Here is a 21,120-nt window from a genome sequence, read left to right on the forward strand (position 1 = left end):
GTTATTCTAATAAAAAATGTACATAATACAAATAGTAATAATATAAATAAATTAAAAACGTTATTATAACCAAAAATTTACCTTAAAATGATGAATTTAAAAAACTGGATGTTTTGAACATTCTACGAACATTCAAAAAATAACATTAAATAACTTAATGGCAACGTTTATATTTTTAGAACATAAAGTTGTTAGCTGGCCACATGTGTTTATAATAACATTTAAATGAAAACGTTTTTTGAATAACGTCATTGTAACCAAAATGTTTTAACGTTAATACAATTAATAATAATTCTAATACAATTCAAAATATTACTATAATAAAAATAAGGTTAATACAATTAATAATAATATGAATAAATTAAAAACGTTGTAAACACAAAAAAAATGTAATTAATAAAACTAATAACAATATTAGCACAATTAAATACATTATTATAACTAACAAAAAATTTACGTTAATTTAATTAATAATAATATTAGCGCAATTAAAAACGTTATTATAACTAACCAAAAATTTACATTAATACAATTAACAATAATATTAGCACAATTAAAAACGTTATTATAACTAACCAAAAATTAACGTTAATACAATTAACAATAATATTAGCACAATTAAAAACGTTATTATAACTAACCAAAAATTAACGTTAATACAATTAACAATAATATTAGCACAATTAAAAACGTTATTATAACTAACCAAAAATTAACGTTAATACAATTAACAATAATATTAGCACAATTAAAAACGTTATTATAACTAACCAAAAATTAACGTTAATACAATTAACAATAATATTAGCACAATTAAAAACCTTATTATAACTAACCAAAAATTAACGTCAATACAACTAATAAAAATATGAATACAATGTTATTATTGCCCAAAATTAATGATAATACAATGAATAATAATACTAACACAATTAATAATGTTATTAAACCAAACAATTATGTAAATTAAATTCATTAAAAAACTGAATGCTTTGAACATTCTACAAACATCACAAAAATAACGCTAAATAACCTAATGGCAATGGCAATAACGCTAAATAACCTAATTAGCTGGGCACATGCTGTTTTACTAATATTGAAATTCTGTATAATGAGATCTGAGATAATATATGTTAAATATGAAGACTGAACTCCAGACAATCCCAGACTGTCTCCATATAGAGTTGAGAGACAACATGAGCAAATTAAGTTCACTTAATATTTTTACACATTGAAGGAAATTGAATATAAAACATTTAGGTTGTCCTCCCCAAAAAAACTCAAGGAATGTGTTGTTTCAGCTCATTTTAATTAAGTAGTTTCAACAAACAGCAAACGTCTTTGTTTTTCAGTGTATACATCAACATCTCAGCATTGATTCTTGCAGTGTTTCTCACCACACTCATGGAACTAGGGCAGGAAAATAGCAAAACAAGCGCTATATTTAGAAGAAAAAAAAGATTGACAGGAGAAAGCCCATGCAAATGTGTCTGTGTCTTATATTAAGTTCGCCTGAGCACATTTTCACATGCCCATGCTGGAATTTGCCCCTATGCTGTAATGCCGTTTTATAGCCAGCCTGGGCGTCTTGAAAGAACGTAGTGGCCCACAACACGACCCACCCACAATGAGTCTATTTACAATGCTCTGACAGCTCATCTCACCCCGGCTGAAACACAGGCAACAGCTGAGTTTTCAGACTCCAGCATCGCCGTCTACACTTGAACTTGTTTGCTTTCGCTAGTTCACTACCTTTTGGCTCTGTTAGCGTGGACGGCGCTGTTTTAAATATTAATATTTGCATATTGTGTTAGTCTTTTGTTATATCTGAGAGAAACTGCTGCTGGAACTACATTGTAGATTAACAGCTTGTGTGTTTTGTGATTCACAAGTGTGTTGTGTTTACTTAGAAAACTAAATCTAAGCTAGTGTTTAATGCCAGATGGCGCTCTAGGCTAGTTTTTAACAGCAGGTGGCGTTCTAGGCTAGTTTTTTTAACATCTGACGGCACTCTAGGCTAGTTTTTAATCAGCAGACATCGCTCTAGGCTAGTGTTTAACAGCAGATGGCGCTCTAGGCTAGTTTTAAACAGCAGATGGCGTTCTAGGCTAGTTTTTTTAACATCTGACGGCGCTCTAGGCTAGTTTTTAATCAGCAGACATCGCTCTAGGCTAGTGTTTAACAGCAGATGGCGCTCTAGTCTAGTGTTTAACAGCAGATGGCGCTCTAGGCTAGTTTTAAACAGCAGATGGCGCTCTAGGCTAATTTTAAACAGCAGATGGTGCTCTAGTCTAGTGTTTAACAGCAGATGGCACTCTAGGCTACTTTTTAATCAGCAGACATCGCTCTAGGCTAGTGTTTAACAGCAGATGGAGCTCCTGGCTCATTTTTAACAGCAGATGGAGCTCTAGGCTAGTTTTTAAACAGCAAATGGTGCTCTAGGCTAGTTTTTAAACAGCAGATGGCGCTCTAGTCTAGTGTTTAACAGCAGACGGCACTCTAGGCTAGTGTTTTTACAGGCTAGGCTAGTTGATTTAACAGCAAATGACATTCTAGGCTAGTTTTTAACAGCAGACGGCACTCAAGGCTAGAGTTTAACAGCAGACGGCACTCTAGGCTAGTTTTTAAGGGCAGATACCACTTTAGGCTAGTTGTTTTTTTTACAGTAGACGGCGCTCTAGGTTCGTTTTTCACATCAGACAGCGCACTAGGCTAACAGCACCCTACTGAAAAAAACAGCTTAAACCAGCCTAGGCTGGTTTTTAAGCTGGTTGACCAGGGTTTAGAGGGGGTTTGGCCACTTCCAGACTGGTTTCCAGCCATTTCCAGCCTGGTCTTAGCTGGTCAGGCTGGGAAATGACCAGCTGAAACCTGCTTGACCAGCTAAGACCAGGCTGGAAATGGCTGGAAACCAGCCTGGATGTGGCCAAAACCCCTCTAAAACCAGCCTGGTCAACCAGCTAAAACCAGGCAACCAGCCTAGTCTGGTTTAAGCTCTCTTTTTCAGTAGGGCAGACAGAGCTCTAGATTAGATTCTAATAGTAGGCAAAGTTCTAGACTTATTTTTAAACAATAGAAGACAGAATCCATTCAAGAGAGAATAGCGATGGACTCAGATAATCTCAGAATTCTCCCCATTTGTCCCCACAGCTCTATTTTTGTAGTCTACATGAAGACAATAGTATACTGATTGCAAAAACTTGCACATTGAAACCAGTTTCTCAATATTTAGCATTTTCAGTCACCTAAAATGCTGTTGTTGTGTAAATTAATGAGCAAAGTACATCAAATGTTTTTACTTTCATAGAAAATGGTGTTGTGTAAACATGCCTTTGCTAGCGCTAACCAAGTTAGCTTCAGTCCTGAAGTTCATGTTGACATCTCATTAGGGTTTAAGGTTAAGTACAGGTTTAGTATGTCTAGTTTTAAGGGTGAGTTGAGGTTAGGAGCAGTTTAAGGACTGGATTACCTTTGGTCGGATGAGAACTATACGAGTCTTTGGTCGGATTGTCTTTGTGGTGTGACTGTTGTGTTTTTATGACGGTGCGGGTTGTCAGGAAGACGTTTTTTAGACTGTCTGTCTGATTCGTAATGATGTTCAAGGTGGCCGAAGAGTGGGGGAGACCAAATGTTGACTCAGCTTCATCCTGAAAAGGCTAAATAAAAGGCCGGGTTTATGAGGCGCTGTAAAGAAGAAAGCTTTGCATGCATCCAGCTGAATGAAAGGGCAATGCAAGTTTAACAATGTGCATCTGAGAAGGACAGCTCCTGTTTTCTCAGCCCGTCTTCAGCATGTGTTGAGGAAATGCCAGTTTAGGTTTGTGTTCTTCTTTTGATGTTTCCTAAATGGACACTTTTATGTGAAATTAATGTATGTTCACTTTTTTTAATGATTGCAAAAACCACCCTGTCACAATAATCAATATGTGTACTGATCGCACAACACATGGACATGACCTCAATCATTTTTGGTGATGCAATATATATCGCCCATACATAAAAACTAGCAACACTTTAGCTGATTGTGCAACATCTCTGTCACTATAGAAGATGTCAGGGTCAGTATGGTTAAAAAACACTATAGTATTTACAATAAATTACTGTAGTATAGTTTCATGTGGGTGTCTGACAACTGGAAATAGATCTGCCAGCAGATATCGCAGCCTCTCTTACTTTTTACTTTGCACCTTTTTGTCAACATTTATCATTATTTATTTAGGATATACGTTTTTACATTCTGATTCCAATGCCTTATTAATAAATTGCTAAAATAATTACATCAAATACACTACTGTACCTGACAAAACTCTTATCGTGGATCCCAGTTGTAAGAGTAACAAATAATAACTTGACTTCTAGTTGATCATTTGGAAAAGTGGCACAAGGTCGATTTTTCCAGATGAACTTTGATCTGTTGAAATGCATCCCAATCATCACACATACTGCAGAAGACCTACTGGAACCCACATGGAGCCAAGATTCTCACTGAAATCAGTCAAGTTTGGTGAAGGCGAAATCATAGTTTGGGGTTACATTTAGTATGGAGAGATCTGCAGAGTGGATGGCAACATCAACAGCCTGAGGTATCAAAACATTTGTGCTGCCCATTACATTACAAACCACAGGAAAGGGCAGATTCTCCAGCAGGATAGTGCTCCTTCTCATACTCCAGCCTCCACATCAAAGCTCCTGAAAGCAAAGAAGGTCAAGGTGCTCCAGGATTGGCCAGCCCAGTCACCTGACATGAACATTATTGAGCATGTCTGGGTAAGATGAAAGGAGGCTTTGAAGATGAATCTAAAGACTCTTGATGAACTCTGGGAGTCCTGCTAGAAGGCTTTCTTTGCCATTCCAGATGACTTTATTAATCAGTGATTTGAGTCATTGCAGAGATGTATGGATGCAGTCCTCCAAGCTCATGATGGAGTCAGACACAATATTCATTCTGTTTCCACTGCAGCATGAGCACATATTGTATACTGGACATTATTGAAGGTTCAGTGAGCAGACTTTAGTCTAAGCAGAGTCAGACCTTACTGTCCTAATGAAATCAGTCAACATCAAGACATCATATTTTATTGTGGTCAAATAAGCAAAATCTAGAGGTCTTTGCCTTTCATATAAGACACTTCTGATACCAAGTGATCAACTAGAAGTCGAGGTATTATTTGTTGTTCTGAAATCTTTTGTCAGGTAGTGTATTCTTAAGAATAAAATGTGTTTGTTACTTTTACATGCTTTTCCAGCACTCACTGGTGTATAATATTCAGCTGTTGATTCTCTCAGTCTGCACATATGCCGTCATCATCATCAGTCATGTGTGTATTAGTGCATGTTTTAGTATGTGCTTTAACACAGGTGCTGCTTTAGCTGGAGGGCAGTGTGTTAGAGGATTAAATCAGCTTTTAGTCTCGCTGAAGACTGTGGCCTTTGTTATGCGTGTCTGTCGTGAATGTGAAAACAAGAATCGGCTCAGTCCACATGCACGAGCATTATGGTTTTTGTTTTTGGAAGCTGAAATATTTGACGGTGTTATTTTCAAGATGGTGACATGCCAGGGCAGGGAAACGTCTGTGTCTGGAGCTCCGGTTTCAGTCGCTATACAAAGACGAGGATCTAAAGTGTGTGTAGGTGTGAATGTGTGCGTGTGGTCATCAGGAAGAGTGACTGCAGACTAACCCTAACCCTAAAACATCTTATAGCATGTTTTATATTCCCAGCCGTGTATGTAAAATGCACAGTGAATGTGAGGACTGCTAATGAGACATACAGTTAATTAAACTGCAATTATTATTATTATTATTATTATTATTATTATTATTATTATTATTATTATTATTATTATTATTATTATTCATTCATTTATTTCTCTTCGGCTTAGTCCCTTTATTCATCAGGGGTCCCAACAGTGGAATGAACCACCAACTTATCCAGCATATGTTTTACACAGCAGATGCCCTCCAACCTGCAACCCAGTACTAGGAAACACCCATACACACTTATTCACACACACACATACACTACGGCCAATTTAGTTAATCAATTCCCCTATAGCGCATGCATTTGGACTGTGGGGGAAACTGGAGCACCCAGAGGAAACCCACACCAACACAGGGAGAACATGCAAACTCCACACAGAAACGTCAACTGACCCAACCAAGGCTCGAACCAGCAACCTTCTTGCTGTGAGGTGACAGTGCTAACCACTGAGCCACCATGTCACCCTATTATTATTATTAGTCTGTAATTATTACACTTTCTTATGAACAAAAAGTGACGTTTGCTGTTTGTTTAAATTATGTATTTAAAATGAGCTGAATCAACACAAATCTTGAGCGTTTTCTTGGGGACAACCTCATTGTTTTATGTTCAATCCACTTAAATTTGTAAAAGCTAATAAGTAATAACTAATAATAACTTAATTCCCTCACTACTTAGAGTTTTAACACTAATTAATTAGCACACTACTTAGAGTTTTTGTCTTGTTTCTAGTCCAAATATCTAAAAAAAATAATAATAATAATAAAAAAAATGTATATCAAGAAGCATTTTCTAGATAGGATCAGATAACTTGTCTAGTTTGAGGAAAAAACTGTGAGAATTAAGTTAGATTTTCATTAAAAAAGCTAAATAATCTGACATTGATGTGGGCAAAAAAAACCTGCTTTTAGATTATTTAGATTATATCGATTTTACCCTGTTTGAAAGAGAAACTCATTAAATTTGAGCTCATTTTTTTCTGAAAACAAATCTATATTTGTTACATAGAAAATACTTCTAGATTTAATAACTTTTAGATAATTCGACTAGAAACAAGCAGGCCCGGATTGGCTAATTGGGAGGATTTTTTTGGCTGTGAGGACTGGTGCCTGCATTTTTCATTTATTAATTTGACCATAGCCTCATACTTTTTATTGATTATTTTACCACAGCTCCACTCTTTTTATTTATTTTCCCGCAGTCCCATGAGCAGAATGCAGCCTGCAGGTTAATGATGACATAGTTACCATTCTACTCCCCAACAGCGGCACCTTGCTCATCAGCAAAATCATTTGTAAGAGATATGAGACAGATGAAAAATAGATAATAAAAAGCGCAAAGGTGGCGCTGAATAGGCCAGAATTAAAAAAATTACATTGTGTTAACTGTTCAGATGCATCTTCACTAAAGTACTGAATTGGAAATGATGTTATTTTATTATAGTCAGTCGTGACTATATGGGGGCCGGTCTAAGGCTTGAAACTCCAGGGCTGAAAAGGAGTCCCACTCCGGCTCTGGAAACAAAGTAGAAATCTCTTTTTTTTTATTCTGTGAAATTTTTAATTCTTTAAATGAGTCAATAAACACAAGAATTGCCCGTCTTACAAACGTCCAGACATCGGCCAGAATAGTTACAGGCTGGAACAGGGAGGAGGAGCGGATATAATGAAAGCACAGAAGTATTTGTTTAATAACATAATAATATCATATCCTAATTTCTGTGCATCATCGTCTTTCATACGGTGCCAAGGAATGAAAGGTTAACAAGAAACATGAGATCTCCCTCATGCCATCAAACAGCTCTCACAAGTCCAAGAGAGAGAGAATTATGTTTCATCCATCTTTTATTCATCATATAATAATACTCTGTAAAAAAAAATCTGTAAATAAGCAGTTTTCTGTATTTTTGATTGATGATTTTAATTTTTCCCTTTTTATTTATGCTTTTAAAGTGCATTATGGGAACTTTTAACCTTAAAAAGTTTGAAAAAATAACTTTTATGAACATTTGTAATAGTGTGCAGTGCTATATTGTCTGGGTTGGTGTTGTATATTACGCTACAAACACCTTGTAATAAGCTGCCAGTGCAATTTCTGTTCTTTTACAGACTTACTCTCATCAGCCATAGTTACACGTTACTTGTATCGGGTTGGACCCCCTTTTACTTTCAGAGCTGCCTTAATCCTTCGTGGCATAGATTCAACAAGATACTGGAAATATTCCTCAGAGATTTTGCTCCACATGATAGCATCACACAGTTGCTGCAGATTATTCGGCTGCACATCTATGATGCCAATCTCCAGTTCCACCACATCCCAAAGGTGCTCTATTGGATTGATATCTGGTGACTGTGGAGGCCATTTGAGTACCTTGAACTAATTGTCATGTTCAAGAAACCAGTCTGAGATGATTCACGCTTTATGACATGGTGTGTTATCCTGCTGGAAGTAGCCATCAGAAGATGTTGTGTGTTCAGAGATGCTCTTCTGCAGACCTCTGTTGTAACGAGTGGTTATTTGAGTTACTGTTGTCTTTCTTTCAGTTGGAACCAGTCTGGCCATTCTCCTCTGACCTCTGGCATCAACAAGGCATTTGCGCCCACAGAACTGCCGCTCACTGGATATTTCCTCTTTGTCGGACCATTCTCTGTAAACCCTAGAGATGGTTGTGCGTGAAAATCCCAGTAGATCAGCAGTTTCTGAAATACTCAGACCAGCCTGTCTGGCAGCAACAACCATGCCACGTTCAAAGTCACTTAAATCCCCTTTCTTCCCCATTCTGATGCTCGCTTTGAACTGCAGCAGATCGTCTTGATCATGTCTACATGTCTAAATGCATTGAGTTGCTGCCACGTGATTGGCTGATTAGAAATTTGCGTTAACCAGCAGTAGGACAGGTGTACCTAATAAAGTGGCCTAATAAAGTATTTTTCTTTATATTGTTTCCTACACATGATATTATTAAATGTCAATAACAGTCACTTTGTTGAACTGCAGAGTTGAATTTGTTAAAATCAAAAGTCATCAGAGCAGAGATCAACATCCCATAATGCAATTCACAACCGTAAATAAACAGAAAACAAAACACGGCAATAGTTAATACACTTTATACAGTGTGGGTTATTTTAAAAAATTTTTCATCTAAAAAGTTCAATTTTGTAATCATTCACTCTGAAATGAGGGTTGTCAGTGCTCTTCATTATACAGACGAAAGTTTGCCTCAGTTTACTATCAGATGTTCAGAAAGCTTTGGCGTTTACAGCAATAGCAGCCATGTGTCCGATGTCCAAGCTTTTGGAAGTGAACCTGAATTGACCCAACGTGCTAAATTTCTCAGTAAGGCTTCAAGTTGAATGTTGGTGAGATGTTATAAAATCTAACAACATGGAGAAAGCCTGTAAAACTGATTGCGTCAGCATTTGACTAAAAATACAGCTATTATTCATTCATCTGCACTGTGAAATGTGCGCAGTGTTTTGTGATTCATCTTTTTATTTATTTTATTAGTTTATTCCTGATTTTGGATTGCATTATGGGAACTTGATCTTTCTTCTGACAACATTTATCCATAAATAGTTTGAAAAAGGGACTTTTATTAGCATTTTTTATAGTGTAAAGTGCTTTATTTTGTATAATACACAACAGAAACCTTGTAATAAACCGTTTTCTGTTATTCTACACACTTATTTCTCTCAATATTATTTATTATACATTATATTGTTATTTCAAACTACTAAAATGTCAATAAAAGTCACTTTATTAAACTGTAGAGATGAATTTTCAACATTAAAAGTCAACAGAGCAGAGATCAACATCCCATAATGCATATCACAGCCAGAAATAATAATAATAATAAATAATATAGGCAACTGTTCATTAACATATATTTTGACTGTGTTTTTCTGTGTCATATAGAAATTCACATGCTGTGTTTTTCTATATTAAATGTTGTGTTCAGCTAAAATCTGTTTATGATGTGCCTTTGCTCCACTTTTGCAAAACATTATGAGCTGCTCCATGAATGCCTTGAATAGCTTTTAGGTTTGTGGTTTAATCATGCAGTCCAATCCATCCACACACACACACACACACACACACACACACACACACACACACACACACACACACAAACACAGACAACCACGCAGAAGAAATGAAAGAGCCATTCATCTCTCTCAGTCTGCAAACCATTATATGTGTGTGTGTGTGTGTGTGTGTGTGTGTGTGTGTGTGTGTGTGTGTGTGTGTGTGTGTGTGTGGTGTGTGTGTGTGTGTGTGTGTGTGTGTGTGTGTGTGTGTGTGTGAGCGCATATCTTGTATTCTTTACAATGTGTGGAGCAAATGTCCCCTCAAGTATAGCAGTACTAGTAAATGTTGACCTTGTGGGGACATTAGTTTGGTTCCAATGAGGAAAACGGCTCGTAAATCAGACAGAATGAAGCGTTTTGATAATGTAAATGTGCAGATTGTGTCCTGTGAGGGTTGAGTTTAGGGGAAGAGGACAGAATATACAGTCTGTACAGAAATTACATCTATGGGGAAGTCCCCATAATGGTAGTTGACAAGTGTGTGTGTGTGTGTGTATTTGTGTTAAATAAAAAAAAAATAACCAATAGTTGGGTTTGTCGATATTTGACCCAGCATTGGGTCAAATATGCACAAATTTAATTATTGGGTTAAAAAGTGTCTTTTAAATTTAATTGAAAAAATATTTACCCGTAATTGGGTTTGTCGATATTTGACCCAACCTTTGGTTAAAACAACACAACTTTTTTTTTTATGTAAATGCAGTCTTGGTGAGCAGAAAAGGCTTATTTTATTTTATTTTTTAAATGAACACGGATGTAAGCTTTTGACATATGTCAGAGGGTAATTATACACTTTAACCCAACATTGGGTCAAATATGCACAAACTATTATTAATAATTATTGGGTAAAAAAGTGCCTTTTGATTTTAATTTAAAAAAAATTTCCCAAAGTTGGGTTTGCCAATATTTGACCCAGCCTTTGGTTAAAGCAACCCAGTGTTTTTCAAGAGTGTAAATGCAGTCTCGGTGAGCAGAAAAGGCTTATTTTATATATATATTTTTAATGTACACTGGTGTAAACTTCTGACAATTAGTGTATGTCAGAGTGTATTTATAAATAAGTTTGTGCATATTTGACCCATTGTTAGGTAACATTGGGTCAAATATGCACAAACCTAACTATTATGTTAAAAAGTGTCTTTTAAATTTAATTAAAAAAATATTTACCCCTAATTGGGTTTGTTGATATTTGACCCAACCTTCAAAACAACCCAGTGTTTTTTAGATTGTAATGTAGTCATGGTAATCAGAAAAGCTTTTTAATTTTTTTTATTTTTAATTGTATACTGATGTAAACTTTTGACAATTAGTGTATGTCAGAGTGTAATTATATACTTTAACCCAACATTGGGTCAAATATGCGCAAACTGAATTATTGGGTTAAAAAGTGTCTTTTAATTTAATTTTAAAATATTTATCCATAATTGTGTTTGTGGCTATTTAACCCAACCTTTGGTTAAAACAACCCAGTGTTTTTTAGAGAGTAAATCTTGGTGAGCAGAAAAGGGGTCTTTTAAAATCATTTCCGAAATGTGTATTGATGCAAACTTTTGATCATTAGTGTATGTCAAAGGAAAAAAAAACAAAGTTGGGTTGTTGATATTTGACCCAACCTTTGGTTAAAACAGCCTAGTGTTTTTTAGAGAGTAAATGTAGTCTCTGTAAGCAGAAAAGGCTTTTTTGGATACAATACACACAATAAGTGTATGTCAGAGTGTAATTATATACTTTAACCCCACATTGGGTCAAATATGTACAAACTTAATTATTGGGTTAATAAGATTCAATTTAATTGTAAAAATGTACCCAAAGTTGGGTTTGTCAATATTTGACCCAGCCTTTGGTTAAAGCAACCCAGTGTTTGTTTGTTTTTTAGAGTGCACATTTCTGACTCTGGTTCTGAAATGTAATTAAGCCCTCAAATGTCAAGACAGTGCTGATTTCCTTCACTGCCTCTCCATCACACTTCATCTGCTTTACTTCAGAATCGATCACAGACTCGCTGGGATGTCAAACATAACAAAGCTAGAAATGCTCGTTCTCCCCTTCGTGTCTGTCAGTATTTGTGTTTTTGCGCCAGGTTTCCACTCCTCCAGCACAAAAGCGCTTGATGTTTCAGAGCCGCTCTCCGTCACTCAAGCATTGCTGCCATATAAACACATAAAGCCAATTCAGCCTTCAGTTACTACATAAACACAGTGATCGGGTTGCGTTCTCACTCGGCCTTGTGTTTCACTGCGCATTACGTGTAAAGAACTGCGTCTGTCAGCATTCCAGAGACCTGGGCTGATATGCATGACAGAAGCACAAAACCCAAAGGAAGAAGCCAGAGATTGACCCCAACACACTGCGGAGTGCTGGAGGAACGGCACTTTCAATACACACATGCGTCCGACTGGTGTTTTTAAAGACTGTCTGTCAAGTTAATATTAGTTTGACGTGTGCTTCAACTGTGCATCCTGCTACAAATGATGTTAAACCGAGCAAGAAATGTTTCACAGCATGTCTGATAATATTTTTTCTTCTGGAGAAAGTCTTATTTGTTTTATTTTGGCTAGAATAAAAGCAGTTTTTAATTTTTTAAACCCGTTTTAAGGTCAATATTATTAGCCCCCTTCAGCTATATTTGTTTTCGATTGTCTACAGAACAAACCACTGTTATACAATGACTTGCCTAATTACCCTAACTTTACCCTAATTAACCTAGTTAAGCCTTTAAATGTCACTTAAAGCTGAATACTAGCATCTTGAAAACATCTAGTCCAATATTATTTACTGTCATCATGGCAAAGATAAAAGAAATCAGAGATTAGAAATGAGTTATTGAAGCTGTTATGATTAGAAATGTGTTGAAAAAAAACTCTTCAACTACGTTGAACAGAAATCGGTGAAAAATATAAAGGGGCTAATAATTATGGAGGGCTAATAATTCTGACTATGGGCTCTATCTAGGCGCAAAGTCTGAAGTGAATGGCGCATATCCATATTAAGGGCATATCCGAATCCACTATTTTAAGGACTTCCACTATTTTATAATGCTCATCATTTAGGAAATATTTAAAAAAAAAAATAATAATAAAACTGTATATATATATTTATGTGTGTGTATATATATATATGTGTGTGTGTATATATATATGTGTGTGATGATATATATATGTGTGTGTATATATATATGTGTGTGTATATTATATATGTGTGTGTATATATAGTAGATGTGTGTGTATATATATATGTGTGTGTATGTATATATATATATATATATATATATATATATATATATATATATATATATATATATATATATATATATATATATATATATCTAGTGTGTGTGTGTATATATATATATATTATATAATATAATATATATATATATATATATTATATATTAATATAAATATATATTATATATTAGTATATATATATTATGGTATATATATATATATGTATGTATATATGTATATATGTATATATATATGTATTATATATATATATATATATATATATATATATATATATCTATATATATATATATATATATATACATATATTATATATATATATATATATATATATATATAATATATATATATATATTATATATATATATATTATTAGATATATATATATATATATATACATATAATATATACATATAGACAGTTGATTTTTTTTTTTTCATTTTTAAATATTTCCCAAATGACATATATATCGTTGGAAAGGTGTGAGACCTCCAAATACATATTTTATCACAGTTTTTTGTGTTTTTGTTTGCAGGAAGATCACTTTAGAGGAAAAATCAAATTTAGAGTTTTAAACCAAAAAAACTATAATTAGGTTTTGACTGTCTGAACCTTCAAGACTCTGATGCTGTTGGAAACAGCTGATCCTTTCATCGCCTGCCAAATGTCGCTTCCTCAATGCCTGTTTTTTTCTAACATCAGATCATTGTTGGCATTTGTGCGACTCTCGGTTCCGTTCATGTCTTTCGGAGCCCAAAGGATGGCTGTCAAAGCCAAGGTCAAAGCTTCACACATTCTTCATGCCGGGTTTATGAGCGTTCCCATCTATACCCTCTCTTGTTAAACGCAGACAGAATGAGGGGGGCACATTTGGGGGATTCACTCCATTCAGGCTGTAAAACTTCCAGCTCTGCAGGGCCCGTTTTGCCTTTTCTTCCCCTCAGTAATGCAAATCATATTAGGCTAAAGTAAACAGTCACCCCCTAGTGAATTTGACACCTGAAACGTGCATCAAAATGTACCTGAAGTGACGTATTTTACCTTTCCATTCCACGTTTACGCTGCTTTCACACATTTCCTCTGTGTTTTTGTTGCTTCCTTTCTCAGTGATGAATTCAAACTTTCATTTCACATGAACACTAAATAAAGTGTTCAAGTTGAAGTGTGCTTATATGTCATTTCAAGTTGGATTTGCATAAACTGTGTGGTTTCCTAGTTTCCTCCTCCTACTGTTTTATGAGCATTCCTATCTATACCATCTCTCAGTGCGCTCTTGTTAAACGCATACAGAATGAGGGGCATATTTGGGGGATTCACTCCATTCAGGCTTTAAACCCCCAGCCTCTGAAGGGCCCGTTTTGCCTGTTTTTCCTCAGTTTTTTTACAAGCGTGGGGTGCAGGACAGCTGCCGTGGGTGTCAATGGAGACTCTGTGCCAATAAGCATGGGTCCGGCAGGCGTTCGAGCCTCTCACAGGCCACAGACTGGCTTTACAGGCCGTCCTGAGACTGGAGAATCCTGTAAAAAAGCCAGTCGTCCAGGATTGAGAATTTAGGGTGCAGGAAACAGAGCGTGGAGGTGAAAGGTGAAGCAGTGTGGACGTATAGCGCTGCATTCACCACGCTGGTGTTTAAACTGAGCAGAGCGTGCTATGTTGTATTTCTGCGTCTGCTGGTTTCCAGGATGTTGGATCAGAGATGAATGTTGCACCATTTGGGTGTTTGACAGCAAAGCTGACGCATGCTGAGGCGCCAGAGTGGTTTAGGTTTTGTGAAACAGCAAAAAGGAAGTACTTTGGTGTTCATTTGACTGCAGTTTATGAGTGAAATGAACACTAGGAGGCAGTAGGATGTCAACAACTTTGGTTCCTTTTCACACTAATGATAATTCAAGGGACATATTATTGATGAACAAATTTTGTGCAGTTCTTTGCACAACACCAAATAAATACCACAAAACAATTTACCAGTGCTAGTGATATGTAATGAACACATACACTCACTGGCCACTTAATTAGGTACACCTTACAAGTACTGTTGTTGTAGCCCCTTTTGCCTTCAGAACTGCCTTAATCCTTCATGGCATAGATTCAAGAAGGTTCTGGAAATATTCCTCAGTGATTTTGCTCCATATTGACATGATAGCATCACGATAACATGATAGCAGATTATTCGGCTGCACATCTATGATGCGAATCTCCCGTTCCACCAGATCCCAAAGGTGCTCTATTGGATTGAGCTCTGGTGATTGTGGAGGCCATTTGAGTACAGTGAACTCATTGTCATGTTCAAGAAACCAGTCTGAGATGATTCACGCTTTATGACATGGTGCGTTATCCTGCTGGAAGTAGCCATCAGAAGATGGAGACACTGTGGTCATAAAGGGATGGACATGGTCAGCAACAATACTCAGGTAGGCTGTGGTGTTGACACGATGCTCAGTTGGTACTAATGAGCCCAAGTGCACCAAGAGAATATCCCCAACACCATTACACCACCACCACCAGCCTAAACCATTGATCCAAGGCAGGATGGATCCATGCTTTCATGTTGTTGAGGCCAAATTCTGACCCGACCATCCGAATGTTGCAGCAGAAATGGAGACTCGTCAGACCAGGCAACGTTTCTCCAATCTTCTATTGTCCAGTTTTGGTGAGCCTGTGTGAATTGTAGCCTCAGTTTCCTGTTCTTAGCTGACAGGAGCGGCACCCAGTGTGGTCTTCTGCTGCTGTACCATCCGCCTCAAGATTGGACGTGTTGTGTGTTCAGAGATGCTCTTCTGCAGACCTCGGTTGTAACGAGTGCTTATTTGAGTTACTGTTGCTTTTCTATCAGCTGGAACCAGTCTGGCCATTCTCCTCTGACCTCTGGCATCAACAGAGCATTTGCCGCCCACAGAACTGCCACTACACTGGATATTTCCTCTTTGTCAGACCATTCTCTGTAAACTCTAGAGATGGTTGTGTGTGAAAATCCCAGTAGATCAGCAGTTTCTGAAATACTCAGAGCAGCCCATCTGGCACCAACAACCATGCCACATTCAAAGTCACTTAAATCCCCTTTCTTCCCCATTCTGATGCTCAGTTTGAACTGCAGCAGATCGTCTTCACCATGTCTACATGCCTAAATGCATTGAGTTGCTGCCATGTGATTGGCTGATTAGAAATTTGTATTAACGAGCAGTAGGACAGGTGTACCTAAGAAAAAGCGGCCAATGAGTATATGTTTGACCTATCTATCTCCATTGTGCACTTTTCTGGTGTGGTCATTTTGTTCGTAGCTCACTTTAAATGGTGTTGTGTTTGTGCTGCTGGAGATTTGAGTTTGAGCTCCGCCCTCTTTTGAAAAGAGCACAATCTGATTTGAATTTAAAGCGACAGTGACCAAAACGCCACAATTAGGATCAAAGCCTAAAAGGGGCAGGTTCAAATTGTTATAAAACCTTATTTGTGTGGTATTTTGACCTGAAACTTCACACACTCTATGGACATCAGAGATTTATTTTACATAGTGTATGAAGTGGCATAGTAAGTCCCCCTTTTTTCATCAGATGAACAATGAAAACACAGACAGTCAGTCAGAATTCAGCTTGCTTCAAAAAGCTCGAGCATTTAAAGAGACAGTGTTTGTGTTTTTGTACTGAACGGTGGTGTTTTTTTGTGTTTGATTTGTGCAGCGGTGGAGACACAGAGCACCAGTTCAGAAGAGATGATCCCCAGCTCTCCTTCTCCCCCTCCTCCTCCACGGGTCTACAAACCCTGCTTCGTGTGCCAGGACAAATCTTCTGGATACCATTATGGAGTCAGCTCTTGTGAGGGCTGCAAGGTACGCAAACACATTTAAAAGAGAATGATGCTCTCAAATTATAGTAGGAAATTCAATTTTCTTATTATTATATATCAGTTGAAGACAAAATGATTCGCTCTCCTGTGATAATTATTAATTTTCCAAATATTTCAAGTGAGAAAGTCGTGTTTCGTTAAATTTTGGCAGGCATTAAATACAGAACACTTTGCCATGATGACAGCACATAATATTTGACTAGATATTGTTTAAGATGCTAGTATTCAGCTTAAAGTGACATTTAGGGTAATTAGGCAAGTCACTGTATAACAGTGGTTTGTTCTGGAGATAATCGAAAACAAATATAGCTTAAGGGGGCTAATATTATTGACCATAAAATGGCTTTAAAACAATTAAAAGCTGCTTTTATTCTAGCCGAAATAAAACAAATAAGAATTTCTCCAGAAGAAAAAATATTAAAGGAAATACTGTGAAAATTTCCTGAATCTGTTCAACATCATTTGAGAAATATTTGAACAAGAATGAATATTGAACAGGAGGGCTAAAAATATTACCAAGTGTATATAACATATAGAAATCACAGTAATATTTCCAAAAACCTTTTCCCAAATAGACCCAATTAATATTAAAGAAATAGACGAATATTAAACTCCTCGTTTAAACCTCTCAGAGATAACGCATCTATAGTGAAAATCCAAACAGCTCAAGTTATACAAGGAAATTCAATTTGACTTTATATGATATAGATTTGAAAGATAGGGCAGCACGGTGGCACAGTGGGTATCGCCTCACAGCAAGAAGGTCGCTGGTTCGAGCCCCGGCTGGGTCAGTTGGCATTTCTGTGTGGAGTTTGTGTGTTCTCCCAGTATTCGCGTGGGTGCTCCGGTTTCCCCAACAAGTCCAAAAAAAAAAACATGTGGTATAGGTGAATTGGGTAGGCTAAATTGTCCATAGTGTATGTGTGTCTATGGATGTTTCCCAGTGATATGTTGCGGCTTGATGGACATCCGCTGCATAAAAACATAAGTTGGAGGTTCATTCCGCTGTGGAGACCCCTTTTTAATAAAGGGACTAAGCCGAAAAGAAATGAATGAATGAATGAATGAGTTGAAGACAAAAATATTAACCCTCCTGTAAAATTTTAATTGTTTTTCCAAATATTTTCCAAGTGATGTTTCAGAATATCTTCTTTATGTGTTCAACAGAATTAAACTCAAACAGATTTGTGACAAGTGAAGGGTAAATTATGGCAGAATTTTCAGTTTTGGATGAACTAACCCCTTGAATGACCTTGTAACTGTTAAATGAATGTTATTGCACGTGCATTTTCAAACCCCCGTTCTAACTATCAAGCTCAAGAGAATTGCTTTGATTTCTTTATGAACAACATCGCCCTCTGCTGGCTAAGATGATGAAATGCAGATATCTCATCCCTTAAATTAAACAAAGCATTTTGATGAAATGAAAGCCTTTATTTACATGTGAATGGTGAATTTAAATGCACTTGTGTTTCTGTTTTTATCTCTGGTATTTGCAATAGGGTTTTTTCCGCCGCAGTATCCAGAAGAACATGGTGTACACCTGTCACAGAGACAAAAACTGCCAGATCAACAAGGTGACGCGCAACCGCTGCCAGTACTGCAGACTGCAGAAGTGCTTCGAGGTCGGCATGTCCAAAGAAGGTAAAGCCACTGTAACTCTTATAGTGTATACTGTATTAACACATTAGGTACACCTGCCCAACTGCTCAATAATGCAAATTTCTAATCAGCCAATCGCATGGCAGCAACTCAATACATTTAGGCATGTAGGCATGGTCAGGACGATCTGCTGCAGTTCAAAGCGAGCATCAGAATGGAGAAGAAAGGAGATTTAAGGGACTTTGAATGTGGCATGCTTGTTGGTGCCAGACAGGCTGGTCTGAGTATTTCAGAAACTGCTGATCTACTGGGGTTTTCACGCACAACCATCTCTAGGGTTTACATAGAATGCTCCAAAAAAAGAGGAAATATCCAGTGAGCGGCAGTTCTGTGGGCGCAAATGCCTTGTTGATGCCAGAGGTCAGAGGAGAATGGCCAGACTGGTTCCAGCTGATAGAAAGGCAACAGTAACTCATTAGTACCAATTAAGCATCGTGTCAACGCCACAGCCTGCCTGAGTATTGTTGTTGACCATGTCCATCCCTTTATAACCACAGTGTCTCCATCTTCTGATGTCTACTTCCAGCAGGATAACGCGCCATGTCACAAAGCGTGAATCATCTCAGACTTAGGTGTACCTAATAAAGTGGCCGCTTAGTGTATAACCTGTGTATAACTAAAAATGACATTCTGCCCCATGACTGACCTCAGATCAGCTCTGGTTTCAGCATGCTTTTTGTTTTGTTTTCTGTATTTGATGTGTGTGTTTGAGCACTCGAGGTTGTCTTCATTCTGTGCTGTTGTTCTTCCAGCGGTGCGGAACGACAGGAATAAGAAGAAGAAGGACGTAAAAGAGGAGGTGGTTCTTCCTGAAAGCTACGAGCTGAGCGGAGAACTGGAGGAACTGGTTAATAAAGTCAGCAAAGCACACAGAGAAACCTTCCCTTCGCTCTGTCAGCTGGGGAAATACACAACTGTGAGTCTGCAGAACATTCATGCCCACACACACACACACACACACACACACAGCTCCTTCTGTGCGGCAGATTCATAAACACACATCCAGACCAGACCTTATTTTCTTTCCACAATTTGCAGCCTTCAGCATCAACACCACACACACACACACACACGCACACACAACACACACACACACACACACACATTAAGATTACTGTTCAATTGTATGTAGAAGTGTATGTTCTGGTGTTTCACTGGTGTTTTCCTCTGTGTTTCAGAACTCTAGTGCGGATCACAGGGTTCAGCTGGATCTGGGACTGTGGGATAAATTCAGTGAACTCTCCACAAAGTGCATTATAAAGATAGTGGAGTTCGCCAAACGTCTGCCAGGGTTTACTTCGCTCACTATCGCAGACCAGATCACCTTACTCAAATCTGCCTGCCTCGATATACTGGTAAATACAACAAAAACACCTACATTATGCCAAATATACAGTGCCTAACATACAGTGCTCAGCATATATCAGCACAAATCTCTCTCTTAAGTTCATATTTTTAATAGGAAGCTCTACAATATTATATATTTGTGGATATACATTAGATTATTCAGTACTGAAGTCAAATCTGGAGCTTATCTAATAAAATAACTTACAATAATGGCCTAAAAACTAGTACAGCCAAATTTATGTTGTAGAAAAATATTAAATACAAATTTAGAAAAGAGGAAAAAATCAAGAGAATATTTGCAATATTTTGCTTAAATTTAGTTTTTTACAGATGCTAAGATACATTTCTCAATAGTTAGGTCACTTTTGCAAATCTCTTTACACCGTGAGCACAACAGAGGGCTCTGTGGGTTAAACTGAGGAGCAATTCTCATTGTAATTTCATCGCACCTGTATTAAGAATTCATATAACTGCATTATGAATTATGACAGTTATGCTGTATGTTAATGTATTTTAAAGTTGCATTGTGGGAAATATCCTCTTTGGCGCCATTAAAACAGTATATATGTATATAAAAATATAGATTTTTAACTGCATTTAAAACAGTAATATGCAGATTTATGCAAGAATGATTTTGAAAGCTGTAAATCTAGCAAATTTAAAAAACAAAATACCTTCTTTACCTTTATTTTAAGGTCTGCAATGCAATTTAAGGTTTAAATTTAAGGTCTACAATCCAATTAGAACCACTTGTTTGGTAAAGAGAGCTACAAAAGCTCTTTTGAAAAAAAAAACATCCACAATATTAGTTTTTATTCAATAATATAACTTAAAATAATATAAAAACAGAATACTATTTATACTATTATATTTACTAGTATTATACAATTATTAATACTACTATGTTGAATAATATTTACACACATTTACATACAGCAAGTAAATAAATAGATTGAATGATGGGCTCAAAAATCTGAAAGAAGTTGCCATGATGAAGAGATCTCAAAAAATGTCCCGCACATTAGTGACCATCTCTCCCTTATTAGCATAAATAGCTCTGAGAAAGAAGCATCCGTGCACCGTTGGAGTTTTGATTTGCTGAAGATAATGTCAGCGACTAAGAGGATTATAAATGTGGAGTTTAACCTTAGTACTGTTTTAAATCTGCCACTATGCTG

General features: G+C 36.7%; 2 protein-coding genes across 4 annotated transcripts in view; one reads left to right on the forward strand and one right to left on the reverse strand.

Annotated features, from left to right (window-relative positions):
* rargb (retinoic acid receptor, gamma b) overlaps window positions 1-21,120 on the forward strand; it is a 91,500-nt gene that overhangs the window by 65,980 nt on the left and 4,400 nt on the right. For both annotated transcript variants that reach the window (XM_056468250.1, XM_056468251.1), the window contains 4 exons: window positions 16,768-16,916; window positions 18,436-18,577; window positions 19,348-19,511; window positions 19,774-19,950. In XM_056468250.1, the coding sequence (XP_056324225.1) occupies window positions 16,768-16,916; window positions 18,436-18,577; window positions 19,348-19,511; window positions 19,774-19,950 (632 nt within the window). The remainder of the gene's footprint in view (window positions 1-16,767; window positions 16,917-18,435; window positions 18,578-19,347; window positions 19,512-19,773; window positions 19,951-21,120) is intronic.
* Window positions 1-21,120, reverse strand: part of calcoco1b (calcium binding and coiled-coil domain 1b) — an 85,575-nt gene that overhangs the window by 24,049 nt on the left and 40,406 nt on the right. The window lies entirely within an intron of this gene.

The sequence above is a fragment of the Danio aesculapii genome, chromosome 11 (assembly GCF_903798145.1).
Source record: "Danio aesculapii chromosome 11, fDanAes4.1, whole genome shotgun sequence".
Lineage (NCBI taxonomy): Eukaryota > Metazoa > Chordata > Actinopteri > Cypriniformes > Danionidae > Danio > Danio aesculapii.